The 25900-nt window shown below is 56.9% G+C and overlaps 3 protein-coding genes across 5 annotated transcripts in view; all 3 read left to right on the top strand.

Annotated features, from left to right (window-relative positions):
• Nucleotides 1-368: 368 nt before the first annotated feature.
• PIGO (phosphatidylinositol glycan anchor biosynthesis class O) overlaps nucleotides 369-25900 on the top strand; it is a 26891-nt gene continuing 1359 nt past the window's right edge. The window contains exons 1-11 of one of the 3 annotated variants that reach the window (XR_004746056.1): nucleotides 369-495; nucleotides 902-1395; nucleotides 2753-2896; nucleotides 4018-4141; nucleotides 5063-5222; nucleotides 5688-5861; nucleotides 6811-8383; nucleotides 8842-9045; nucleotides 9356-9558; nucleotides 10294-10364; nucleotides 10931-11798. Coding sequence is in view for 2 of the 3 variants with exons in the window: in XM_035309525.1 (XP_035165416.1) it covers nucleotides 903-1395; nucleotides 2753-2896; nucleotides 4018-4141; nucleotides 5063-5222; nucleotides 5688-5861; nucleotides 6811-8383; nucleotides 8842-9045; nucleotides 9356-9558; nucleotides 10294-10364; nucleotides 10931-11051 (3267 nt within the window). In the remaining variant the exon portion in view is untranslated. Of the gene's footprint in view, nucleotides 496-901; nucleotides 1396-2752; nucleotides 2897-4017; nucleotides 4142-5062; nucleotides 5223-5687; nucleotides 5862-6810; nucleotides 8384-8841; nucleotides 9046-9351; nucleotides 9559-10293; nucleotides 10365-10930; nucleotides 14199-25900 lie in introns of those variants that run through there. The other 2 variants (XM_035309525.1, XM_035309526.1) reach the window with 2 other exon arrangements.
• On the top strand, nucleotides 15235-23803 carry FANCG (FA complementation group G). The gene is made up of 14 exons (XM_035309528.1): nucleotides 15235-15395; nucleotides 15481-15568; nucleotides 16209-16340; nucleotides 16971-17164; nucleotides 18087-18240; nucleotides 19175-19305; nucleotides 19772-19918; nucleotides 20683-20843; nucleotides 21089-21155; nucleotides 21609-21946; nucleotides 22091-22146; nucleotides 22657-22794; nucleotides 23174-23306; nucleotides 23533-23803. The coding sequence occupies exons 1-14, from the start codon at nucleotides 15309-15311 to the stop codon at nucleotides 23648-23650; spliced, it is 1944 nt and encodes a 647-aa protein (XP_035165419.1). The 5' UTR covers nucleotides 15235-15308; the 3' UTR covers nucleotides 23651-23803.
• VCP (valosin containing protein) overlaps nucleotides 24987-25900 on the top strand; it is a 22147-nt gene continuing 21233 nt past the window's right edge. Inside the window, exon 1 of the mRNA XM_035309527.1 lies at nucleotides 24987-25161. Coding sequence (XP_035165418.1) covers nucleotides 25145-25161 — 17 coding nt within the window. The 5' untranslated portion in view covers nucleotides 24987-25144. The remainder of the gene's footprint in view (nucleotides 25162-25900) is intronic.

The raw sequence follows: 25900 nt of genomic DNA, 5'->3' as shown, positions 1-25900 counted from the left end.
TCACACCAGGGTGGGTTTCACCTCACGCGTGGCGGCTTGAGCTGTCGCTGTCATCCCAAGGGGACGGGGACAGGGGTGCACTGGCTACTGGTGCAGCTGGTGTCAGCACCCAGCGAGGGCTCATAGCCTGCTCCGAGGGGAAGGGGAGCAGCACAGGAGGGGGTCAGGGACCCGAGCCGTGCTCGGTGCGGGGGACAAACCTCCCAGGAGCCCTGCAGACCCCAAGGGACTGCTTCGGGGCTGAGGCAGGGGCCGGGCGGGGGGGGATTTTCCCTGAGCCCAGCCCGTGGCGCTGAGTTAACTAAAGAAGCCCCCGCTCCGGCTGAGCTTGGGGGAGGGTCTCGGCTCCTTAAAAAAGGCCTTTCGGAGGATTCCGCTCTGGGGAACGGCTCCCGGCCGCCGGGGGCCGCTGTCGCCTCCGCCTCGCCTCGCCTCCCCTCGCCTCGCCGCCGGGCGCTTCCGAGGGCGGCGGAGGCCGGGCCGCGGCGGCCGCAGGTGAGCGAGGCCTGGGGGGGCTTCGGGGGGGGCTCCGGGGCGGTGAGGAGGGAGGGGGAGAGGGGCGGCTGGGTGGCTTGAGGGGGAAGTGGGGGCACGGGGAAGGGGCGCTGGGGGGCGAGAGGTGGCAGGGGGGCGGTGGGGGGAGCGGGGGTCGGCGTAGGGGTTGGAGGTGTCAGGGGGGGTTGGGGAGGCACGGAAGGGGGCAGGGGGTAGGCAGCAGGCTGGGGGAGTGGGGGGGCTGGAGGTGGCAGGGGGTGGTGGCAGCACGAAGGGGTTTACCCGGGTTTGTGCAGGGGGAGGTTTGCAGGGGCAGTAAGGTGCGAGGGGGGAGTGCTGGCGGGGTGGCCGTCACCTGCCCCCGGTAGGGTCGTAGGGGACTGAGTTTACCCGTTCTTCCCCGCAGGATGCAGCGGTGGCCAGTGCTGCTCTTCCTGGCCTGGGTCTGCTTTCTCTTTTTTGCTGGTATCGGGCTCTTCATGAGCGGTTTCCTGCTCACCCGGATCGAGCTCGCCAACAGCAGTTCCTGCTCAGACCCGCTCGTGCCACCGCCGTGGGACAAGCAGAGCCTCCCGCCAGGCTCCTGCTGGCTGCCCCGACGCTTTCCCAAGGCCGTGCTGGTCATCATCGATGCCCTCCGCTTCGAGTTCGCCAGGTTTAACCTGGCCAAGGTCAGCCCGCTGCCCTACGAGAACAAGCTGAGTTTCCTGCACCACCTGGCCAGCTCCCAGCCCCGCCATGCCCGCCTCTACCGCTTCCGAGCTGATCCCCCCACCGCCACCATGCAGCGCATCAAGGGGCTCACCACCGGCTCGCTGCCCACATTCATCGACGTGGGCAGCAACTTTGCCACCTACGCGATCCAGGAGGACAACCTGCTGGCACAGCTGGGGCAGAACGGTACGTGCTTGGGAGGGGGAACATGGAAAGCGCTGGTCAGGACCTTTATTCCTCTCTCTCCTTGCCAAGGGAGCCTGTTTTACCACACCTCTGCCCGTCAGCTGATTTTTTCACCCTCGCCCAGATGTCAGGTGTCTCGGCCAGAGCTGTCATGCAGGCTGGGTTTCTCTGGCTTGTACTGAGAGTAGGAGGCAAATGGGAACATGGCTGGGATTTCTACAAAGATGGTGAGAAAGCAGGTGAAGGTGGCTGTATAGGCGGTGACTGTCACAAGGTCACCACCGGGAGTGGCTGTGAGAAGCCAAGGGCATTGCCAGAGGGTTGTGTTTGCAGTGGGGTGATAGGCCTGATAGGGGCAGAGCTGGGGCCAGGTGTGCCATGAGGGTGTCACACAGCGTGCCTGTGGCTGTCACCGTGTTTTCTTTGTAGTTTGGTGCTGCCTAGGTGTGCTGTAAAGGGCTTGTTAGGGTGGGATGATGGAGTAGAGAGGGAGAACTGGGCCTAGTTAGCCTGGAAAAGAGAAGACTGAGGGGAGACCTCATCAATGTGTATAAATATCTGAGGGAAGGGTGTCAGAGGATGGAGCCTGTCTCTTTTCAGTTGTGCCCAGCAACAGGACGAGGGGTAGTGGACACCAACTGAAGCCCAGCAGGTCCTGGCTGAATATGAGAGGGCATTTCTTTCCTGTGAGGGAGACAGAGCACTGGAGCAGGTTGCCCAGAGAGGTTGTGGAGTCTCCTTTTCTGGAGATATTCCAAAAAACGCACCTGGATGCCATCCTGCGCAATGTGCTCGGGGTGATCCTGCTCGGCAGGGGGGTTGGGCTGGGTGATCTTCACAGGTCCCTTCCAGCCTCAGCCATTCTGTGATTGTGTCACCCAGAGATTTCCTTCCAGGGCTCAGTGCAGCACGGATGTTAGTCATGCCTGTGCCTGGCGTGAGGCAGCTCTGCTGGGCTGTCGGCTTCCCTGTGCATGAGAAAGGTGGGCACGTGCAGTAAGTGAGTCATCAGAGGCCAAAAACACTTCTAGACCCTGTGCAGGGGGGTGGTTCCTGCTCTCATGCTGGAGAGGCTCGGTGAAAACACCAAGGGGTGGCTGCTGGCAGACAGAACAAGGACGGGCAGAGTGAGGGCAATGGGAAGCAGCTGTGCTTTTGCCTTCTCTTTTCTGCACATGAAGTCCCATCACTGTCATATTCCAAGTCTGAGCCCAGGATTTTAATTTTAGGTCACTTTTGAGTGTGGGTTGGAGAGGAGCCAGTGCTCCAGAGCCTGACCTGGATCTGCACTAACGTGGGTAATGGCGTGACTCAGGTGAGCTCCCTGCTCCCATTAATTCCTTTCTTTCTTCCCCAGGAAGAAGAGTGGTCTTCATGGGTGATGACACTTGGGAAGGACTCTTCCCAAATAAGTTTTTCCGCTCGTATTTCTTCCCTTCTTTCAACGTGAAGGATCTTCACACTGTGGACAACGGGATCCTGCAGCATCTCTATCCCACCGGTAGGCAGCTCTTCCCCCAGGGCTTGGCTAGCCCTTTATCTTACGCAGGGGTCCTGCTGCAAGTTTGGGGTAGGACTGTGGAGTGTTTTTCTATTCCAGAGTGGCACTGGGCAGCCTCACCCACTGTTGTCTGCTGCTCTAGCTGGATTTCCGCAGATAAACCAGCTTTCAGAGCCTGTAACTGCTTCTCTAAAACTTTTCCTCCGTCTCGGAGAGAGCACAGATTGGTAGGACTGGGTTACAGTTTAAAGCTATCCTAGAAATACACTGCCAGGACAGAGCAGGAGGAGCAGCTCTTTCCTCATGGTTAATTTTGGTACGTGGCCACCTGGGCAGTGCCCCAGGACATACCCAGCTACATGGTGGGAGGCTGGGGCACAGCGCTGCTCTCAGCAGAACATCAGGGTTGATATCCCAGTCCTGGGGAGAAGGTGAAGTGTGAGACTGATCTGTGAATTCTGTGAGATATCAGACTCCTCTCTGAGCACGTGGAACGAGGGGAAATATTCTTTGCTAACAGGGAAGGTGGGGAATTTGCCCCAGCAGTGGGTGCTGCCTCGTAGGGGAGATGCAGTTTGTCACTGAGCTTGTTGGTTTTCATGTGTGAAGACCCCGGAGCAGAGGAAAGGGGCTGGGGTGAATTTCTACCTGGGGACAGCAGTGGTGTGGCTGGCCCGTGTCCCACGTGGGATGAAGCAGGGCATGCTGATGAGTCTGACCTGAAATATCTCCAGGGAAGGACTGGATTTCTGCATTCTCCTTTTCCTGAGCCTCCCCTTGGTTTAGCTCAGTTTATGTCAGTTTGAGTTGAGGGTATTTCAAGATGGCTTGGGTGACGTTGGGCCATTCCTCTCCTGAGGGGTGGTGAATGAAAAATACGGATATTGGGGCACTTGCCAGGCGTTGGGCTCCCCACAGCATGGCACCAAGGTGCAGAGGTCAAGAGTGTGCCTCTGTTAAAACTTTAACTGGTCTGCTTGAAAGATGGGAGCGAAGATGGCAGGAGGGGAAGAATAAGCAGTTTACAGAGGCAGCCAGACAGCTCTGGCAAAGGGATCTGGGAGGAGAACACGTTCCCAAATCCTCGGCGATTATGTGACAAGGCTTCTCTTGTTTCGCAGTGGACAGCGGTGAGTGGGACTTGCTGATTGCGCACTTCCTCGGTGTGGACCACTGCGGGCACAAACACGGACCTGACCACCCTGAAATGGCTAAGAAGCTCACCCAGATGAACGAGATGCTCAGGTGATTACCGCAGTGGTGGGGGGTTGCCAGCTGTCTCCTGCTTTCAGCCCGTCTGGTGAGATCTTCCCAAGGCATTTATGGATGGTGAGGCCAAGAGGGAACATTGACTGTGCCCGTTACCACAGAAAATGGCTGTGACCACCAGCAGCAGCTAAAACCCCAGCTGTGGGACAGTCTCAGTTGTGTAGACATATGTTTGTGAGGGAATGGCAAAGAACAAGGTTTGGTTTTGAAACCGAGGTTGTCTTGAGATCTTGGAACCTTGGTTCTCAACCAAACCATCAGGTGGTGGTACACGCAGGGTACAGCTGAGCCTTACTTTCTGCATCTCTAAAATAAAGATTGTCACACTGAAGCTTAGCTAATATTTGAAAAATGTTTGGAGAACCCTGGCAAGGGAATGCTGCATTTACTGTGCAGGCTCGTGAGTTGTGCCTTTGTGTCAGGGGGCACCATGGGATCCAGAAGTTCTGATCACACAGCCATGCCGCGTCACAAAATGCTACGGATTTTAACTCAGGATTGATTTCATTTTTGCTGCTGGAAGGAGGGAGTAACTTGTCTTTCTGCATATGAGAATGCAGCATACGTAGAGTCATACTTCTTGCATCCTTCAGGGACAAATACCCACTTTGGTCCTTAAATGTAGGAGGTTGCTCACACAGTGTGACAATAGACAAGTCCCAAATAGGATCAGCCTGAAATTTGTTCCTGTTGGGAACATTCCTTCTGAATTGTATTTTTTCAGAGGTCCCTTAAGGCCTTAAAGAACCAGGTACTGTTGACAGGGGTTTTAGGCAATATCGGTCCACCCCATCTCAGGGCTCTGAATTTTCAGTTCATTTTTGAAGCAGGCTTGGTGGGGGCATGTTGCCCCCCACCCGTGCTTCTAAAGGTTGACCTTCCTTATCGTGGCGCCAGGTCCTTGGTGGAACACCTGGGGAACGACACCCTTCTTCTGGTGGCTGGGGACCATGGCATGACAGAGACTGGAGACCACGGTGGTGACAGCGAGAAGGAAGTGAATGCAGCACTGTTTGTGTACAGCAAAACGCCCCTGTTTGGCACTGACCCTCCTGAGGTGAGAAGAAGCTGGTCCTCAGCTGCCACTGCCTGAGGTGGCATCCGGGGGGAAGACTGCATCGTGGGGTACAGAGGGTAACGGCACAGAGGGTAACAGCTCGATCGGGGTTGTGTAGATTGAGAGGGCCGGGATTTTGTCACCTTTCCTGAGAAGGTGGAAATGTGGAGCCGGTGTCTGGGACCCAGTCATGGACACTCAGAGGGATTCAGGCTCCTCTGTCTCTGAGGAGTGTTTGAGTGGGGCCTGGTGAGCTGTCAGACAGCCAGAACCAGACCCAAGGACCTGCAGGAATCCATCCTCATCTATCCTCAGCAGGGCTGAGCCTTCCCATGCTTTAACCCCTCCTGCCTTCTGCAGCATCTCCTCTCAGCAGGGATGCCTTCCCCACCGTCCCCTCTCCCAGGCAAAAGTCTGCCTTGCTGTGTCCGTGCCAAAAGTCTCATTCCTCCCCTGTCTCTCCAGGAGCCCGAGGCCGTTCCCCAGGTGAACCTGGTGCCCACTGTGGCCCTGCTGCTGGGGGTGCCCATCCCCTACGGCAACATTGGGGAGGTGATGGCTGAGCTGTTCTCCGGGGACGGCGATGCTGTGTCTGCAGCCTTGCAGCAGCTCTCGGTCTATCACATCAACGCCAAGCAGGTACAGGCACGGCCTTCTGAGCTGCTTTCCTCTTGCATGGTAACAGCAGGGAGAGACTTGCTGACAGTCCAGGGGTAGTAACAGGGGTTAGGGGTTAGTCCTGGGGTAGTAACAGGGGTTAGCTGTGCAGTCCCGGCTCCTGGACACGTGGGGAATTTACTGCACGTGGCTTCTTGTGTGGGAGCTGCTCTCAGCCTGCTGGAGAAGATGTGATTGCTGATGGGAAGGCAGAAGTGTTTGGCGTCTGCTGTGTGTTTGTAGAGGAGCAGGGTGCTTTGTCATTTAAAGATGATAATGTAATTTACTGTCCGTTAGTCACCGAGAATATTCATCGTTGTCTGTGAGGAGTTGGCCTCATCCAGTACTGTCTATTTAAATATTTGCACTTGGTAGTCTGAGGAGGTTTCTGGCTTGATCACATTGGTTTTTAAGAAGCATTGGCTTACCAGGGAGGTTGTGCAAGCCTGAGGGAGAGCTAGTGTGAACGTTTGCCATTCGTGGGGAGGGGCAGGCTGATTCTGCCTGCACTCTGAGGAGACTGGAAGCCACGTGAATGTGGTTTGAGGATTGAGCTGATCTACACTGCTGAGCAGCTTGATGTTTGCACAGGTGCCCTGCCCTGCTAATGCCCTCTTAAGGATTTTCTTAAAACTTTGGAATTACAGCTGGCTCTGTTCCTGTGATCTTGAAGTAAGAGGCAGAAGGAGCTCTCCTCAGCCCCTGGTACAGTGCATTAATGTACCTGTACTCAAAAAGAGAGAACAGTTTGTTTTGATCCACTACAAGCTATTTAATGTGATGTTTATCCGCAGGAGAATATAAAAAAAGAAGGTGAAAGTTGACATTGAGTTCAGAATAATTCCATTCTGAAGGGGTTATGTGACGAAGGTGATGGTGAATCCCTTTCCTGGTGCTTTTTTCCAACCCTGTGTGCTCTCTCCTGCTACAGGTGGATCGGTTCCTGCGCTCCTACTCGCTGGTGGCTCAGGACCTGCCAGCAGAGCAGCTCCAGCGCCTGCAGGAGCTCTTCTCCAGCGCTGTGGAGGAGCACACTCAGCTCTTGGCCCAGGTGCAGGGGGCAATGCTGCCGCCTCCGGAGATGGAGTCCAGGCTCAGGAGCCTCATCAGTCGCTTCCAGCTCTATCTGCGGGAGGCACGGGCTGTGTGCACCCGGTCCTGGGCCCGCTTCCATCCCCTGCGTATGGTGGGGGGCTGTGCCCTCATTGCTGCTTCCTGCTTGCTCTGCTACGTGGCCTCAGAGCTGGCCGCCGTGTCAGACTCTTTCTATCGCAGCTGCCTTCTTTACCCACTGCTTTGGGGGCTGGTGGTGGCTGCTCTGCTTGGTCTGGCCTGCACATTCACCCAGGAGGGGCTGGATCTCCTCCTGCTGTCATCTTGTGCGGCCGCAGCTTCTCAGCTGGGCTTTTTCTGGCACTGGTGGGGCCGGCATCCCAAACGAGTCCGTTTGGTGGGCAACCAGCCACCCTTGGCCAGCGTTGGCCCGAGACAGAGGCTGCGAGCGTGGCTGGTGCTGGCCTTCCCCATGGGCATTCTCCTTTTCCGCTGTGGAGCTATGTTTTCCGATAGCTTTGTGGTGGCTGAGGCCCAGGTGGCCCCATTCCTGCTGGCCTCACTGGTGACGTTGCTGGTGGGGAAGCTCCACTGGGACGGTCGCTTGACTGTGCCAGAAGGCCCCAAGCAGCAGCTCCTTGGCTTTTCCTCTTACCGGAAGGAGAGCTGGTACCTGCTGTGCCTGGTGGCCGTGCTTCTGGTCTGCGTGCGCCTCTCCGGTTTCTTCCACCAGTGCCGAGAAGAAATCCCTCAGTGCCGGCCCTCTGTTTTCCTTGCACCTCTTGCCAGCCTGAGAAACACACGGGCCAAGAACCTCTTCTACCTCCTGTGCGTGGCCTTGCTGGCCGGGATGGTGTATGCAGTGCGGAGCTGGCTGCGACACTACGGCAACCTGAACAGCTCAGACCCCCTCGTGCTCTTTGTGCGCTGGGGTTTCCCACTGGTGGTCCTCTGCATTGCCTGCTACTGGGCCGTTGCCTCCAGCGCCGAGGACTCTCTCGGCAAGCTGCAGGAGCTGGTGCAGGTGGCAGTCGTCGCCTTTCCCTGGGCCGTCTACGGGTTGACGTCCGTGGGGCTGCTGCTCCTGCTGTGCCATCCCATGACGGTGTTCGCAAAGGACACGCGGGAGTCGGCAGGATCCATCGTCACTCCCTACCAGGGGGTTCCCAGCTCCGAAGTGGACTTCCTCCACGTCATACCTCAGATCTACAGGAGGATGCAGGAGTCTCAGAAGAATCGCCTGGAGCGGGGCAGCTGCAGGGCCATGGTCGCCGCGTATGGGCTGGGCAGCGTGTACTCGGCGGCCCTCGTCATAGCACTCACCCTGCTGGGCTTCCTCTTGATGCTCCTGCACAGCGAGCGGCTGAGCCTCGCCTTCCTGCTCCTCTTCCTGGAGGCCTTTGTGCTGCTGCACATCCACGCGCGTGCCAGAAGCCTTGCAGGAGACACTGGTGAGTCAGGGCTCGGCGGAGCATCCTTTGGACGTGCACCCTGAGCCTCATCCGCAGCAGCCCAGTGGGAATAGTGGGGCCCTGTCTCCACTCCTGGGGAATGGCAGTGCACTGATCCTCCTTGGAGGATCCCCCTAATGTTTTTAGCCTGCTTAAATCCTCTATTAGAAGAGAGATGGGAGGAGATGTGGGAGAAGGAGGGAATCTTACCCCCATCCCTTCTCTCCAGGGTGTGAGCAGCCACCAAGCCCATTGCAGCTGACAGAGGCTAGGAGCAGGGCAGGCAGCAGAGGGAATGTCTGGTCACACACAGTGTCCTGTGCTAGCAGTCTGACTAGTTTCCGTGTCTCAGAAGAGTGTGTGGGAAGGGAACCTGGAAGAAAACCTAGTAGGCTTCTTTGGATTGTCTTGTTCCTTGATGCTGATCTCTCCCCTCCCCAACCTTCTCTCTCTCTCAGAGTCTTTTTCAGTGCCCTGGTTTGCCGTCATCTCCTGGCTCCTTGCTGCTTCCCAGTTCTTCTATTCCACAGGCCACCAGCCCATCTTCCCGGCCATCCACTGGAATGCAGCCTTTGTGGGCTTCCACCTCGACCACAGCACGAACCTCCTTCCTGCTGTCCTGGTGGGCGCCAACACGTTTGCCTCCCATATCCTCTTTGCAGGTAAATCAATTTCTTCCTGGGCCCTTGAGCCTGAGCAGGCACGGCTCACTGCTTTGCCTTGCCTGGAGGCCTGCAGGCTGAGCGCAAGGTGATGAAGGCTCCGGCACCAGCTGAACAGCAGCATCCTCACTGTCCCCTTCTGGGGCCACAGAGCTGCCCGTGGCCTGCAGCCTGCGTGCAGTTGTGCCTGACCAGCAAGCTGGAGCTGGGGTATATGCATCCTGCACGTCCAGGGCGTGACGGCAGAGCCTAGACTGCTCCTCATCTCCTGGGCTCCCGGTAACTTCATGTGCCTTTGTCCTTGAGGTAGTCGGCTGCCCTCTGCTCCTGCTTTGGCCCTTTGTGTGTGAGATGCCCAGCTCACAGAAGAAGAAACCCAAAAAGGAGCCCCAGGAGGAACTGCCAGAGGTGGAGGAGCACATGATGGAGATGAGGCTGCGAGAGTCCCCAGAGAAGTTCTCCGCTGCTTTGTTGCAACTGGGGCTGAAATACCTCTTTGTCCTTGGGACACAGGTATGGGCTGAGGTGGGGTGGCTGTCCGAGAGGAAAGCAGTGTGCTGTGAGAACCATGGGGCACCCTGAGAAGAGAAGGGGCTCAGCCAGGGCAGAGACAGGCCCGGGGTGATACACCTGGTTGCTGGTGGAAGAGCAGATGCACGGTTCCCCTTCTTAACCATGCCATTTGCCTTTTGCTTTGGGAAGGGCTCCAGCATGGAAGCCGAAGTGCAGAGTAGGCTGCTTTTCATTTCCATCTGCACGGAGTGGGAACATCTGTTCAGAAACTGCGGGGTTGTAGGCCTGCTCCCCCTCGTCCCGATCATGCATCTCTGTTTGCACCAGCTCTGGTTTTCATCTGTTCTCGTGCTGTGGTGATGTAGGGAGCTCAGCATCAGAAATCTAATCCCACGAGAAAAGTGAGTGGCTTTCTGGGGTTTAGCCTTTCAAATCAAAAATGTGGTCAGACCAGGGACAGTGCAACGGAAAGGGCAGGCCCTTGCAGCAGGACAGCAAGAATGTCCCTCTCACCTCCTTGGTGCTGTCCCAGACCAGCCCTTTCCTCAGAGGGCCTGTGTTTCCTGGCTTGAGGACACAAAGGAAGGGAATCCTCTTTGGGATGCTTATTTCTGATGTGTGCCGTACCAGCCCCTCAGGTGTGCACGGTTTATTACCACCTTCAGATGTGATTGTACTGCCCAGGAGGTCTCTCCAGAATCATTTGTAACTTGTTTTTCCTGGTCTCCCCCGCAGCTTCTGGCCTGTGTTTGTGCAGCTATGATCCTCAGGAGGCATCTCATGGTCTGGAAAGTCTTTGCCCCAAAGTAAGTCCCAGGAGTTGCTCCGATGCTGGGTGTGGGCTCGTGTCTCTGACATCTTGGCTAGAGTTCACAGCCAGTAATGCTGGAAGTGACAGTATGATCGGTCTTTCATGACTTTTTACCTAGTAGGGGCTGTAGGAGTGTCCTTGACTAATTCTTGTTTCAAGTTCAGAAGGTGGATTTAAACTAGAGCATTAAAGTTTCTCCTTACATTGAATTCCAAGGATACCCAGAGCTAAGAATATTCGTGTCAGGGAGCCAATGACAGAGGTATGAGAACACAAATGAGATGCAAACCTTTGGGTTAGGAGGCATTTGGGGTGTCCTTGGCCTCTGAGGATTTCCAAATCCCACTTGGGTGTCTTCCTGATCAGCCTGTAAACCAGTCAGGAGCCAGAGGCATGCTTTGCTTCCAGGCTGCAGGCAGCATGCGCTGCTGGGGAGTGAGTATAATTCAGGGCTTAGGATCTGTGATGCTAGCAGCCTCTCACTGTCAGGGAAAGCTGTTTGCTGGGAGTGAGCATAGCACGCTGCCTGTGATATCCTCACGGTGTCTGTTGTGCCTGCAGGTTCCTCTTTGAGTCGCTGGGCTTCGTGGTGAGCAGCATCTGCCTGCTGCTGGGGATCTCCCTGGTGATGCGTGTGGACTGTGCCGTCAGCACCTGGTTCAGCCAGCTTCAGCTCAGGTAGCGGTGGAGATCTGGGGATCCTGACCTGCTCGTCGGCCAAGGCTGTGGTCATCTCCCTGCTTCCCTGGGGTTGGGGGGGATACACCAGCCGCCAGCAACGAGTGCCTGCCGACAGCAGTCGGGGATTATCTCCAGCTCCCTGCCTCAGCGTTGCACAAAAGGACCGGTGCCATCTGTTCCCCGCTTGCCGAGACGCTCTGTGGGGAGCATGCTTCTCAGCGGCTGAGGCTGGAGCTCTTGCTGGGAGTTTGTTAGCAGCAGGAGGAAGCCGGGAAGCAAGAGTCCTGAAGTGCTCCTCTGGGGAAACACCGGCAGGAGGTCTTGCTACCACTTTCCTGACAACTGTCCCCACTGTGCAGCTGGCAGGCTGCAGGGGCCGGCAAGGTGCCTGGAAACGTCACCTTGCCTGAGCAGAGACACTGACTTACTGAAAGGGGATTGCTGAGGAGGGGAGGGAAGGGGAAGGGAGGAGAGGGAAGGCTATGACCCTGCCCTCTTTCTGGGTCATGCAGCCTCTGCTTCTCTCCACGTGCTCAGTTTTCACGCTGGAATCAAAGTGCACATGATTATACATGCAGAGGGTTCCTGGGGTCTCGGTGGCAGCTGCTCCACTGTCAAGCCAGTTTGGTCTGTAGTGAGGCCCGTCCCGCCCTATACTCCTATATTCCTAGTCTTTCTCGACACTACTAAGGGCAGTGGGGAGCAGGCTTGGCTGTCTTGTACAGCCAGCAGCAGGCTTAGCTTGTTGGTAGCAGGGAGAACTGTGTCCGTGACTGAGAAACTCCACTGGTGGTCTTGGCCTGGAGGTGTCCACACAGACTGGGCTGTAGCAGCCAGGGCTCCCCATCTCCTCCTGAGCACGTGCCACAGGATGCTAGCAGTTTATTGGGAATGGTTGAGTTGCATCCAGACATAGTGACAGAGCTTTTGACTCACCTCTCTATTGAGCCTTGTCAAGAGGAAGGGGGAGGCTGGTGAAGCTGTCCTAACTGCAGGAGCAGCCTTGGTGCGTGCTGGGAACAACTGCTTGAAAGCCCTGAGCGGGTGACAACTCCTCTGCAAGGTGGCCTAAGCAGCTGGTATCTGCATACGTGCTGAGGGATGTTTATGTCACCTTGATGGGATCCCACGCACTGCAGAGGATGGCGCCTGTGATCCAATACTTGGTGCTAATCTCCCTCTTAACCTTGCTTTTCTGCATGGGGCTTTGTGCTGCAAGCGAGCTTTCTCCTACCTGCTCTTGACTGCTTTGGTTCAGGAGATGTATTTCTGTGTGGGCAGGTGTGGGAGACTGTGACCATGGTGCCTGGCTGCATTCCAGCTAAATTCCCCCTGCACTGCTGATCTGATCTGGGATTTCTTACTGCCCCGAACCACTGTGTGGCGTTACTTGGTGCTATGAAACCTTTCATCTCTTTTTCCTCTGGAAAGAGCTGGGGGCTGCTTCCCTGGGTTTCACGCTTTGATTTTTGTTCTGGTCCCCGTTAGGTTTTTAACTCATGCATTATAACTACCCCTGCTTGAGTTCCTCGCTGCAGGCTGCCTGTGTAACTCCCAGGCTCTTCTCCTCTGCCCTTGAGAGTCTCGGGAAAAGCGTCTGGCCGCTTCACTGATCATTTGAGTTCTTGCTAACAGCCCCAAGTGCCCAGCAGCTGTAGAAAATACCCCTTGCGGACAGGTTTAGTTATATTTTGCCTGAGCAGAGTGGTTGATGCTTGCTCATGTGTTAGAGTGCAATTCCAGAGAGGCTTACACTGCTCTGATTTTGGCTTCTGTTGCCTTGCCACCTCCTGACCTGCCTGTGCTCTTCCACCTCAGCCTTGCATCTCCCCTGCCCTGTGGGCCTGTCCTGCTTTATTTCACCTGACAAAACCAGGGTCTGTGTTGTAGCTGGCACAGCTGCCTTGGCTGGCTCACTGCAACCTGGTTGCACACTGAGTGGTGCTGGTGCAAGGACAGGGGCAGCAGCATGCAGCTGGGAATGGTGGGGACAGGTACGGGGCAACCCACAATTAGGCTTAAGCAGTTTCATCCTTGAAATAGTTTTGTGGCTGTGTACTGTGACTCCTTAGTGGCCAAAGGGTTCTCAGGTACCATAGGGTTTGTGCTGAGGGGTGAGCGTGCATTTGTGTGAAGAGAAGGGAAGGAATGGAGGTAGGAGCTCCCCAGTTAATTTTCATTTAACATTAGGTTAATGTGTTGCTAACCCCCAAGGCTGAGGCCCCTGTAGGTCTTCTCTTAAACTGGTTAGGAGCTTGCTGCCCAAATGTCTGTGTGCTGGCAGAGGTCCTTATGGTCACTAAGGCTGTAACACTGGCCTGTGACATCTCTGCTGCTGCCACCCAAGCCCCTGGCCTTTGTTCTCCCCCACCTCTTGGACTAGGTCCTCTTTGAACAGCTGCCTTCGTGCCGCCAAGCCTTCCCGTGCCTGTTGTTCATGGTCAGAGCGCCCAGCATCCTCTCCTCAGCCCACCGTCTCCCCAAGATGTGGGCCTCTGTGGTCCTGCCGGGGCTGGAGGCTCGCAGCCCAGGGAGGCCGCGGCAGGGCAGAGGGAACAAAGCTGCAGCTCCCTAAAAACACGCACATGTGTCTCGCCAGAGACCTACCAGATGGCATTGAGTCCCCACTGTGGAATATAAATTCTGACTTTTAAAGTCAAAATTTAGGCTTTTTTAGCCACTTCCTGTATTAATAGATTTGAGCCTGTGACAAAAGCTGAAGCTCTGTTGGGGCGCTTCAGAAAAATCATTCTGCCTACTCATGCCTCTCCTGAAATACCATAACCTCATTCCCCGAGTCCTCTCACAGAGGTCTAAGGATGCACTTCGGCTGGGTTTGCTACTTGTGGTAGTGAAACTGCAAGTACATTGTTGTCACTGTGGACAGAGGACTGGCCACTCATGCTGGCTGTTCTGCCAAGGGAGACTGGCTACTACACCAAAGAATTTAGAGTCAAGAAAAGTTTTCCAAGGGCTGGAGCTCCTCTTTCTTTCACTGACATGTTTAGTCTTTACCAGCCTTCCCCAATGGCCCTCAAGCTGATTGTTTGGCTGCTGTTCTTCTGAGTGCGTTCAGGATGACAGAGTTAACATTTGTCCAAGGCTTGATGATCTCGGAATGACAACATGCTGCTGGTGGTGGAACAGACGTGGCTGTGCTTGTTTATTTAAAACCCCAAAAAGCGTACAGTACCCGTCAAGGTCCCAGCCAAGGAAACCCGGTGTGCTGGGGGAGAAGGCTCTGCCCTGTCTCCAGAGCTGGCTGCTTGCTCCCCTGCAGCTCGAACACGCTGGAGGAAGCTGTGCAGTTCTGGCCCTTCCCTTCCTCCTGGCCACCACATCCCCAGTTCAGAGCACTTCAGGTGGGATGTCCTTGGGGGTGGGATGTTCTGGGAGGTGGGTGGAGAAGAGGGCAGCATTAGAGCAGGCCAGGACTCCATCCAGCACAGCACCTGGTTTTCTCTTGGTGGTACAACTTGGAGGCAAACCAGTGCTGGCTGAATGCCCCTGAGCCCTGTTTTTTGGGGGTGGAAGTACACAAAGCTATGTGGGGCAGCCCAGGGGACAGTTATTCTGTGTTTTTTGTTTCGTTTTGTTTTGTTTTTCTGGTCTGCATGTCCCTTGGCTAAGTGTGCCATCCTCAGAGAAGTTTCCACCCTACACCCCTCAAAGCCACTCATTTTGCTCTGCGGCGTGCCCTGCTTGGCAGTGGCTCCCTGTCTGTCTGTGCAGGAGGGGAGCTCTACCACCATACTCCCTCATCCCTCCTCGCTGGGCCAGACCCAACAGGCAGTGGGGGTATTTTGTGTGTCCAGCTTGTGCCGAGGGGAAAACCAGCGGCTGAAGCCCTCCACCACGGTGGGGAAAGCGGCTGTTGGGGGGCTCCCCGTGCCCTGCTGCTTGCAGCAAGGGGGCCGTGCTTTGGGGGCATCATGGCTTGGGACGTGTCCCTTCCCTGCAGTCAGTTCCCGTCCCCGTCTCTGTCCCTCAGCGCCCGGGGCATTTGCTCCACAGAAGGGAGCTTTCGTAGAGCAGGGAAGGCGAAGCTCGCCAGCTCCGAGTTTTGGACCTTCCCGGCCGCCATTCCACCCCCCCTTTCTCCGCGCACCTTCGGTCGTTGCCCTGGCAACGGCGGCTTCCCGCCTGCCCCGCCAACCAATGGGAGGGCGGGGCGGGCGGGCGGCGACCAATCAGAGGAGGGCGGGAAGGCGAGCGGCGGTCGCCATCATGCGGCGGCCGTGAGGCGGTGGCGGCAGCCATGAAGCGGCGGCGGGGGGCGGCCCCGGAGCCCGGCTGCCTCCACGCCTGGGCGGCCGAGAGCGAGGCCCTGGCGGGGCGATGGCGGGTGCGGAGCCTCCCTCCCCGCTCCCCCGGGGCTGTTCCCGGGCCGGCTGCGGTGCGTGGGCAGCGGGTGAGTGCGTCCCTTGCAGGCAGCGCGGTGCGCAGGGCCCCGAGGTGCTGAGGCGGCGGCGAGGCAGCAGCGAGGAGCCTTCGGGGAGCTGCTGTTGCAGATGAGGGGTGAGTTGAGGCTCGGCCCCCGGCGTCTTGATGGCTGCGGGCGCGAATTGTGTGGAGTGGAAGTGCCAGGGCTGCAGAATTACAATGATTAATGTTGGAAAAGACCTCCGAGATCACCTGGTCCAACTATCTCCCTACCACTAATGTCACCCACTAAACCCGGTCCCTAAGCACCACATCCAGCCTTTCCTTGAACGCCCCCCGGGACGGTGACTCCACCACCTCCCTGGGCAACCCGTCCCAGTGCCTGACTGCTCTTTCTGAGAAGAAATGTCTCCTCATTTCCAACCTGAACCTCCCCTGGTGCTACTCGAGGCCACTCCCTCTGGTCCTATCGCTAATTCTCTGTGAGAAGAGGCCGACCCCCAGCTCCCCACACCTTCCTTTCAGGTAGTTGTAGAGAGCCAAAATGGCTAAATCAGTATCTGCACCTGGAGAGATGGGCGACATCTGCTGTCATTCTGGGTAGTGCAGTCCTCAAGCTGTAAAATCTCATGACAATAACATCAACAAAAAATCTTGACAGGAAACTTCTGTTGTCACAGAGCAGGATGATAATACATCAGCATGGATGGCTGTAGGGTTTCTTCAAGCCACATCCAAGCAGCTCAATTTCTTGTCGGACTGGCTTTGATTACAGGGCTGCCAGCTGCCCTCCCCACCTTGCCTCTGGAGATCACCGTCCTGTACAACTCCCTGCTCTTCGTTATGGGGACATCTGACCACGTTATCGAAGGAGAAGCAGAAGGAATACGCCAGGGGCTCCTCAGGGGTAAGAACAATCTCTGTGCTGTGGTGATGTCCCACAGCTGGCCAGAGGAGGGGGAACTTTGAGCAAGGAAGGCTGGATCTGCCAGGAATGGAGGAAGTGGAGCTGCTTGTGGCTGTGGGTGATACACAGCTGCATGGCCTTCAGCCTGCTGCGGAAGGGCAGAAAGCTTTAAGGGAAATGAGAGTTTTCAAGGCATAAGGTGCCAAGCCTCTAGCAAAGTTGTAGTGTCAGTAGAAAATAAGTGGCTTTGTTAATTATGCTGTGCTGGGTTCAAAGAAAACTTGCTGAAAAAGGCTGCAAGTTGGAGAGGGTTCTGTAGTGTTGGCACCTGCTTGCTCCTGGGCAAATGTCCTCAGGAGGACTTAGCAAAACACAGGTGTCTCCTGTGTGTGCAGTCATTAACTCCATTAATTCCGAGAGCTTCATTCCAGCACTGCTTCAGTAGCCTGGGATAAACCGTAACCCCCTCCCATCTCTTGCTGCAAAGAGTCTTTCCTTGCTTCAGCCTGTCTCTCCCTTTTGGGAAGGTGTCTGTTACAAGGCACGGACTTGTTGCCTTATGGCTGGTTTGTTTCTTGTCGGTTTTCTGTGTTTGGCTTGCTTTTGATTTTCGACTTCTCTCTCTTCCAGTTCTGGAGGCTTGTGGAAGCTCTGGGCAGGACCTTAGCACAGAGGAGCTGTGGCAGAAAGTGCTGCAGGAGGTAACCGATGAGGAAATGCGGGCCCCCTTGCACCGACTGGGGGCCCTGCAGGCAGCGTGGTGGCTGGCCAACAGCCGCCTGCGAAGCGTTGCTGGCCTCTTCCAGCTCCTGAGCAGCACTGAGGTAACTGGGCACGTGTGGGTGCTGTTCAGTGTATCACCCCTACAGCTCTAGAGTGTGCATTAGTCATCTTCTCTTAGCCTTGGGGGATCCTTAAGCTGGCTGCCCCTCGTTTTTCTGCTGCCTTCTTCACTCTGCAGCTGGCATCTGAAGCTTTTCTGGGCAAGTCAGGTGTTTTGCACCTGTGGGTGGGCATGAGCCAGCTCCCTGTGCCTCAGAGGGATGGTGCCCAACTTGTTTCCTGCTGCCAGCAGCCCCGTTCATCCTGGTGGATGAGAAGTGCTTGTATTTAGCCTTCTTACTGTCACTGAGTTTCCACGTAATCACTGTGTGTGCCCTACCTATATCTGTGCAGACCCAAATAAATACCTGCCAGTTTGCTAAAGAACGCAGAGCTGGCATAAATACCGTGTTTGTCATAAATCCCACTCTGCAAAATGTTTCCATAGCGTTTGGCGATCTGAGTGCTTCCCAGTCAGCGTGAGTAATCCTCTGCCTGGCATCCACACAGCCCCGCTGCATTCGTGGGTCCTGGCATAGCTCCCACGTGCTGCGGCCCTGGACCTTGGCGTGCTGAGCCAGTTGGCTGGGGCAGGCTGGAAGGGGGCAGCTGCGGATGGTGGGACAGGGAGGAACCTTTTCTGCTGATGGGGGAGCCAGGTTATGTGAGGGGTCCCTGTCTTTTCAAATGCCCTCAGGCAGCACCCAGATCTGCCTTGCTGGGCATCCCTCAAGCTGCACCTCGCCCTGAGGTGGCAGGGTGCTGCCTGGGGTCAGGAGTCACACTGAGGAGGTGGTAGGACCTTGCTCCCCAGCACAGAGAGCACTGTGAAGGGTTTGGTGGGAGTTCTGTTCCCCTGTGCCCCGGGATCATTGTCTCCCACTCCCCCTCAGCATTCCCTGCTCTCTCTCTGTGTGCTCACAGGACCCAGGGAGAGCTCCCTGCAGCAGAGGGGAGAACGAACTCCTTGCTCTACTCAAGGCATGGAAAGTGCCGGCTGAGGGGGCCTCCATGTCCCTCGTACAGAGTGCGGAGGACTTGAAGGAGACCCTGTGCACTGCAGCAGCCTTCCTGCAAGGTTTGTATGGACATGCCCATCCCTGCCAACCCCTTCCTGTTGTCGTGCCCCAGGGCCCCCTCTCCCTGCCATTGTCCCCGTTGCTCTTCCCAAGCAAACCAGTCCTTGGGCTTTTCAGGGCCCTTCTGTAGCAGAAGGGCCTGGGGTGAGCCTTTGGGCCTCAGTTTTGCCATTTGGTGTCCAAATTGCTTCTCTGCTTTTTTTCCCAGCTAAGTCTCTGTGCTGTCACTGGGTTTTCTCTGCACATCTGTGGCTTTATGCTGGTGTCTGGGCCCTGTAGTGATCTTTTAGAAAGTGGAAGCCTGGCAGAAGAGGATTGTCCTTTCTTCTGTCTGTCTTCTGGTGCCTGCCTGTTTGCAAGCACGTTGTTCCTGCTGGATTACAGTGCTGTGGGAGCCACACAAAGCTCTTGTGCAGCCTTGTAGCCTGGCTGCAAGTGATTGATCTCATCTGACTGATGTGCTCTGTCCTGGCGGAGCTTTTTGCTCACTCACTGTCCTGCCAACAGCTGCAGGGCAGCCAGCGCTGCCTTGCCGTGTTCGGTCTGACACGGGGCCTTCATGCACGTAGGGAGAGCAGGAGATGCTGCCCACAAACCTCTCAAAAGTCTCTAGAGACGTAATAGTGCTTCCAGCAGGGAGGTGGCAGATCTGAAGGTGTCATAGGCAGGCGTCTTGGTATCTGGGCTCAGAAACTGCTATTATTTCTACTGGATGCTTCCACAGAGTGTTTTTCTGTCAAACAAAAGATCCCTCTGGCAGCGGGATGGAAAGAGCACATTGGGGCGTAGTGTGGCCTGAGCCATGGGCCTGGTGCCTTTGTGGGGGGCTGCTGGAGCCCCCTAGAAGGGGTAAAAGTGAGGGGAATGTGCTTGTTCAGGGGCAAGGCTGGGTGGGAAGGGGAACTGCAGAGCTGAGATGTCAGTCTGTCCTAGGGCTACAGGAGCTGGAGGCCGGGAACCTCCCTGCTGCCCTCTCCCTTCTCCAGGAGGCTGCAGGAGGATTCTGCTCCAAGAGGGTCCTGGCCCAGATCTACACCTGCCTCGGCTGCTGCGCTCGGCAAATGGTAACGGCCAAACCTCTGCCCTGCTGGCAGGAGAGGGGAAACAGCAGAGAGCTGCATGGGGAGGCTCAGGCTGTCTGCACTGCCTCTGTGTGGTCCTAGGCTGCTGCAAGAAGATGAGGTGTGGAGCAGAAGTTACCCTCATGGCCCCATTCTCCATGGGCAGCTGCAAAACCCAGGCAGGGTTTTAGTCTGAGCATAAAGGATCAATGTAAAGAGAGGTTTAAAAATCAGTTCCAAGGAGGGAAGGAGGCTGAGGTGCTGCAGGCTAGTGATATGAGTGTGCTGCCTTGTAGCAGTGGGGTGAGCTCTGTGAGGCAGCCTGGCAATGCAGAGGGTCTGAGAGTTACTGGGATATCCTGTACGGGCCTGCTGCCCTCACTTAGGGGGATGGCTGGAACAGCAAAGCAGAATGGTAAAGGTGTCAGCAAGATGTCCTTGAACCTTGCATCACTTCCCATCTACCTAGGGCAAGCCTCAGACAGCCCTTCAGCACCTGAAGCGGGCCCTCCAGGTGGACTTCCAGTGCCTTCCTGCCCTATTCCACGTGGCAGCGGTGTACCAGGAGCTGGGGGAGACAGACGCGGAGCTGCAGGCCCTGGGTCTGCTCTATGAGGTTTGTCTGCTTTCCTGCAGGCTAGTTTTTTGCCCAGCAGAGCCTGCAAAGAGCTTTAAGCAGGTTTCTGCCTTCTAGGGGGCTGGTTTACTCTGCTGTTTTTTCATCAGTGGGCAGAAAGGAGCCCACTTGGTCAGGAATCCCTGCTCGGCACCTGGCTGTTGGATGTAGCAAGACCTCTGAGTCCCAGTTCGTGTTCTCAGTGGCTTGGGAGAAGAGGCTGTGCTCCAGTGTCAGAGAGTATCACTCTTTTAATAAAGCAGCTAGTAAAGAGGCCTTCACAAGGCAGACCGTAGCTGTGAGGGAGTGTTCATTAGCCCTAGCAGCCTTGGTCTGTCTGGGAGGAGCAGGTCACAGCAGGAAACCCTGAGTTGGCTCTTCAGATGCTTGAAATGCGTAACAGACAAACACAGCTGCAGAGAGCAAGCTCTCATTACCAATGGCCCAAGATCTGGTCTAACCAGGTCTGTGATGGGAGGTGCTGTTCCAGGCAGCTCAGAGCACCTTCAGCCCAAAATCTGAGGCACAGCATCCTCTGGGTGGTCTTGCACATCTCCTGATGCTGTGTCTCTGATTCTGACTAGCTCTTCCTTTTTACTGGAAATGGCTGTACTGTTAGTAAGAGCAGTGTGGTTGTGCTTGTGGGGTACATGCAGCCCTTCTGCTTCTCTGGGTGCATCTGCAGATGCCAAAAACAAGTGATTGCAGCTGCTTAGGACTTGAGCAGGGTTGTGCTAACTGTATTTTCGCTTCCTGTTTCACAGGCTTTGGAAAAAAACCCGCCGTCAGCAGCTTCCTCTAGTCCATATTTTCTAATTAGAACAGAGCTCCTTGTCCACACACCAATCCTCACTTCTCTCCTTCGCCATCGCCAGCCCTCTGAAGTGAAGTACCTGCTGGCACAGCGGTGTCTTCAGGAGGGGAGGTAACAGCTGCCTCAGGACTGCTTCCAACACGCTGCTTGTTTGGGATCTGCGGTTTTTCTCCGTGCTCCTGGAAACAGCCCAGTTCAGTGCTGCTGTTATAAGTCTGCTGACATCACGGGGCTTGTAACCAGTGCGAGTACAGTGCGGGGAGCGCCTGCAGGCTGGTGGTTCGGGTTCAGCCTGGCTGTTGGCACTTCTTGGGCGCACCCTGCTCCTTCCACCACGTGTCCTGTCCCTGTTGCAGGGTGGCTGATGCGGTGGAACATTACCTGGATTTTCTGACTGTGCTTCAGGAGGGGCTGCAGCAACAGGCAGGTATCTCGGTGAAGAGTTCCCTTGGGAACTTGGTAGATGAGTTTTGGATCCCCATCCTAAGGCCTGGGCCTGGACTTTGTACTTGGACTCCAGGCTTCCGTGTCTAGTTTGAGATGTGAAGGAGATGAACAGGGGGCTGGCACCTGTGGCATGTCTGCCTTTGTATCCACACCAGCAACCGCTTGCCACTGCTGTCTGGAGAAAGAGTTTCCCTTTAACCTGTGGGGAGCAGCTGTTTTTGGATGTCCTTCACTTTAGGAGCAGGGATTTGCCTTCTTGGCTGTTGCTGCTTCACAGCTTCTGCCTCCCCCAACAGGCTCCAGCGTCTGTGGGAGAGGGGCTGAGCTTGCGGGGCAGCAGCTCCAGGTTCCCAGTAAGTGCAGGGTTCTCCTGCTCGGTAGGATGCTCTGCAGCTGTGTCTGAACACTGCTGTCACTTCTGCTCCCCAGGTGCCACTGGATGGTGGCTCAGCTCTGCCCAGGATCCCTGAGGCATTCCTGGAAGCAGCATCTGCCTTGGAACAGGACGGGAGGCACCGGGATGCCATAACGGTGTGCGAGGAGGTCATCAGCCGGACAACTGACCTGATCCCACGGACGTTACGAGTTGAAGAGGAGTTGGAGCAGCCAGAGAGCCCCTCACCCCACACAGGGCTTGCTGGGGGGCTCCTGTCCCAGAAGAGGGAAAGTCTGCGCTGCCTCACATGGAGAGCAGCTGCCTACCTGCACCAGGGCTGGGCGTGGGTCAAGCTGGGCGAGAACAAGGAGGCCATAACGCAGTTCAGCAGGTGATGAAGTCCCCGAGGAACCCAGCAGGCAGCAATAGCTGGTGTGGGCAGAGCGGAGATCAGTGTGGGGGCTGATGTGACAGCTTGCAGCTGACTTCCCAGCCCAGGCACGGCGCTGAAGTTCATCTGTCCTCCCACCTGCAGGTGCCTCAGCGAGCTCTTGCGGTTCCCCCTTTGTGGGCCTGGTGCGGAACTGACAGGTGAGGCTGTCCGGAGCTGTGTGCTTGGCGGTGGCAGGGAAAGGAGCGGGGCTGCGGTCCCACTGCCACCTCTGGCAGGAGGCACTTGCCTCTGAAGAGACAGGCAGGTTGGGTAAGGGCAGGGTTTGCCCTCAGCTCTGCCTCCTTCCCTGCTAGGTGACATTAAGTGGTGACCTGAAAAGCTTCTCAATGTGGGATTCCAGGGGATAGATTTGCACCAGTTTTTGCAAATAAGTGGCCCAAGGCCGGGCTGCTGCCTGCCGAAGTTGCTGTTGAGCTGTAGGCATGTAACGTACTGAGCTCTTGGTGTTGTTTGCTCATTCCCTGTGCTGCCTCCTTGCCTCTCCCAGCCTGGCAGCCTGACGCTGAGCTCTGCCATGGAATGTTTGTGGAGCTGGTAGACAAACAGCCCAAGTAGATGTGTGGCCTGTTTTACCACTACCCTGTGATGTGGGGGCAGTGTCTGGAGGGTGCTGTCTGCAGGTGTGCACGTTTTTCTTTCCGTGACAGGGAATCTCCTGCCAGAAGTGGAGGTTCTGCAGAAGATCAGGTTGCTTTCCCTCATTGGGCGAGGTACGCAGTTTCTGGAGCTGGGGAAGCACAAGGAGGCCTTGCTGGATTTCCAGTACGGCTTGCAGGTCTCACCAGGTGAGAGGCTTTTTTGGGGGGAGGCATAGCATGCGCTGCTTGCAGGGGTGAACCATGGGCACCCGGACCAGCCCCTTCTGCTCAGTGCTCCAGTGGTGCTGAAAAACTGCAGGGATGTGAGCTTTAGCAGGGTCTGCCACACTTGCTGGTCCCTGTCCTGAACAAGGTTCCCTCCCAGAGCCTTGCACTGGGGCTGCAGACCTGCTTGCAGAGAAAACCCCAGCCCAAGCAGAGGAGTGGCTGGCTGTACTGCAGGGCTGATGTCATCTGCCTTGGCTTCTGTCCTGGCTGCCAGCCCTGGGGCTGATTAGAGCCTGTGATGCAGCTGGGAAAGTCATCCCCCATTACACCACCTCTCCTCCTCTGACGTGTCTTGTAGGTGATCCAGCTGCTGCCTCTTATCTGGTGCAAGCCCTGTGGAAGCTGAACCGAAAGCAGGAGGCGGCTGCTTGTTGGCGGAAGTACTTGGAGAGGCCCACAGGGGAAGATGGGCAGCAGGAAGGGCAGGGAAGGTGCGTTGTGGGGCATTTGGGATGTCAAACAACCGCAGATGAGAGCTCCAGCAGTGCAGCCTGTGCTTTAAACTTGGGGTGGTTTATCTCAGCGCCTGCTGGCCTTCAGCTGCAGCTTGAATGCATCAGGGGAGCTCCCCCCTTGTCTTCTTAAGGAGGGGCGAACTTCCTAGTAACACCAGGGGAATGCCACAGACCTTATTGCTGCAACACCCTTCTTTTTCAGGCCCTTCCCCTTGTACCTGGTTTCGTGCGTGAAGCAGGCAGCCTTCCCGCAGGGGGGATCTCTTGCTAGGAGCATACAGGATTACCTCAGGACCACGAGCCAGGATCCCTCCAGATAACCCAGCCCCTGTCCTCATCACCACCCGCTGGAATCTCCCTGCACCAGGATGACGACTCCAGGACTCAGAGCTGCTCTTTGGTGAAGCTGGATTTCCTAAAAGATTGAAACAGAACAGATTCCTTTTTCTAATAAAAACCTCAGATCTGTTCAATTTGTCTTTTTTTTCTGTGCCCTCTTTCCTCCAGCAACTCAGAGCCATTTGCAATGAAGATCATGGCCTCGCTGCTGCCGTGGGCTATGCCCCAGGACATCAGGGTGGAAAGAACCTTGTTCCTTTGAAGCTGGCATCAGCTTGTCACTGTCACTCCCTGCTCCAGGGAGCTGATGCTGGAACCAGACAGGCTCAAAAAGCGAAGGGCTGTCAGCTCGCCTCTCTTACCTCTGCTGTGCATGTTGTCTTTTTACTCCCTCTGAGTGAAGGTCCCCTGCCCGTGCTGTCCCAGCCTTGGGTGAGCCTTCTCTCCCACAAGCCTAAAGAAATGGTTGAAAACAACTCTTCAGTGTCCAGCAGGACGAGGCCCTGAATGTATCACCTCACTAACTAGGTCGGTGCTGATGAGGCAAGAATTTGGCCTTGACCCAAAACAGGCTGCAGGGTGAAACTGCGCTCTTAGAAGACCTTAAATTCAGCGGGGTCCCACTCCTCTGCGCTCAGAGCAGGGAGTCTGGGGTGGACAAGCCCCATGGTTGCTCTTCCTCACTCCCCCCTTACTTTAGCCCTAAAAAAAAAGGAGGGCAGGCAGGAATTAAGCGCAAGAGGATGGGTAATTTATTAATTAATTCATTCATAAGCACCTGCAGGAAAACAAGGGAGTGGCTGGCGGGGAGGAAGTGTCAACAGTGCCTGGTGTTCCCTGAGGTAACTGGAGGGAGCTCACCATCTACAGAGCTCCCCCCAAAAAAAAAACTCAAAACAGGGAAAGCCCCCCAAAACCTGCCCTGCGGCCACGCAAAGGGCTGGGGCCGGGCTGAGCCCGGACGCGCTCAGCACACCAGTGCCTCTGCCCGAGCTGTCCATCACCCGCCTCTCGCGCCTCCTATTGGTCGCTGGCGGGGCGGGCCTTCCCCTTCCCTTTTCCTATTTTTGCCATTGGCCGCCCGGCTCGCGTTGCCAGGTAGATCAGCCGCGACAGTGGAAGCACTGCGATTGGCTGTCGGCCGTCGCGCTTGGCTCGCGCCGATTGGGAGGGGAAAAAGGAAAAGGGCGGAGCACAGAAGGCGAGCGCCCTTTTTTTTTTCTCCCCCTTTTCCCATTGGCTGAGCCTCCGCCAGTCGGAATTTCCGATTGGCCAGCGCGCGCTGTTGCTAGGCAGGCGAGGCGGCGCGGGGCGGAGCTCCCCCTTCCGATGAGTCGGCTCTGAGGCCGAGGCAGCGCCGAGCACCCCGAGAGTCGCCGCCGCCCGCCGCCGCCTGCCGCCGCCGCCCGCCCCGGCAGCCTCCTTCCTCCGCCGCCCCGCTCCGAGGAGCCCCTCGCCCCTTCCCCCTCAGCGCCATGGCCTCGGGATCCGAGTAAGTGCGGGCCGCGGCCTACCCCTGAGGCGAGGGGCCCGGCCTCCGCCTTCCTCCCCCCCCCCCATTCCTCCTCCTCCTCCTTCCCCTCAGGGGCTCGGCGATGGCGCCGTGCCCGGCCGGAGGGGCCCGGCCGGCGGGGCCCCCGCTGCCCGATCCCGCTGTGTCATGCAGGCCCCGAGGAGGCGGGGCTGGGCGGGTGGGGAGGGGCCGCTCCCCGAGCGCGCTCCCGGCCTTGCGCGCCCCCGGCCAGGGCGCGTGCCCGAAGGGGGCACCCGTGCGCGCCTCCCCCTTCCCTCAGTGTCGAGTCACTGACGGGGGGTGAGGCCAGGCCAGGCCGCGGCCTCCCTCACGACGCCTCCCCCCAGCCCGAGGCCTCCCCCCAGGCCCAGGGCCCGTCCCGAGGCCTCCCCGCCTCGGCCCGGCCCGGTTTTGCCCCCCGGCCCGGCGCTGTGGAGGCCGACATGTTGCGGCCGGTTCCCCCCCCCCACCGTGCTGCGGCGGCTCCTGCCCCTCGGCCTGGCCTCGCTTCCAGGCTCCGGATCGGCTTTCAGACTCCTCAGCACGGAGCCGAGCGGCAGTGTTCAGCCCGCGGCCGTCCCACGTGCGTTGGGCACCGAGGGGTGTTAAAAATAGCGCCGAAGAGAATTTCCCAAATGCAGGAACGCCTTCGGTGACCTGCTCGCCCTCCCGGAGGCAGTCCTCGCCCCCTTAGTGCCCGTTGTTTACGTTGTCCTTT

Source organism: Oxyura jamaicensis, chromosome Z (genome assembly GCF_011077185.1).
Source record: "Oxyura jamaicensis isolate SHBP4307 breed ruddy duck chromosome Z, BPBGC_Ojam_1.0, whole genome shotgun sequence".
In the NCBI taxonomy this organism is placed as follows: domain Eukaryota; kingdom Metazoa; phylum Chordata; class Aves; order Anseriformes; family Anatidae; genus Oxyura; species Oxyura jamaicensis.
This window is presented reverse-complemented; position numbering and strand designations above follow the sequence as displayed.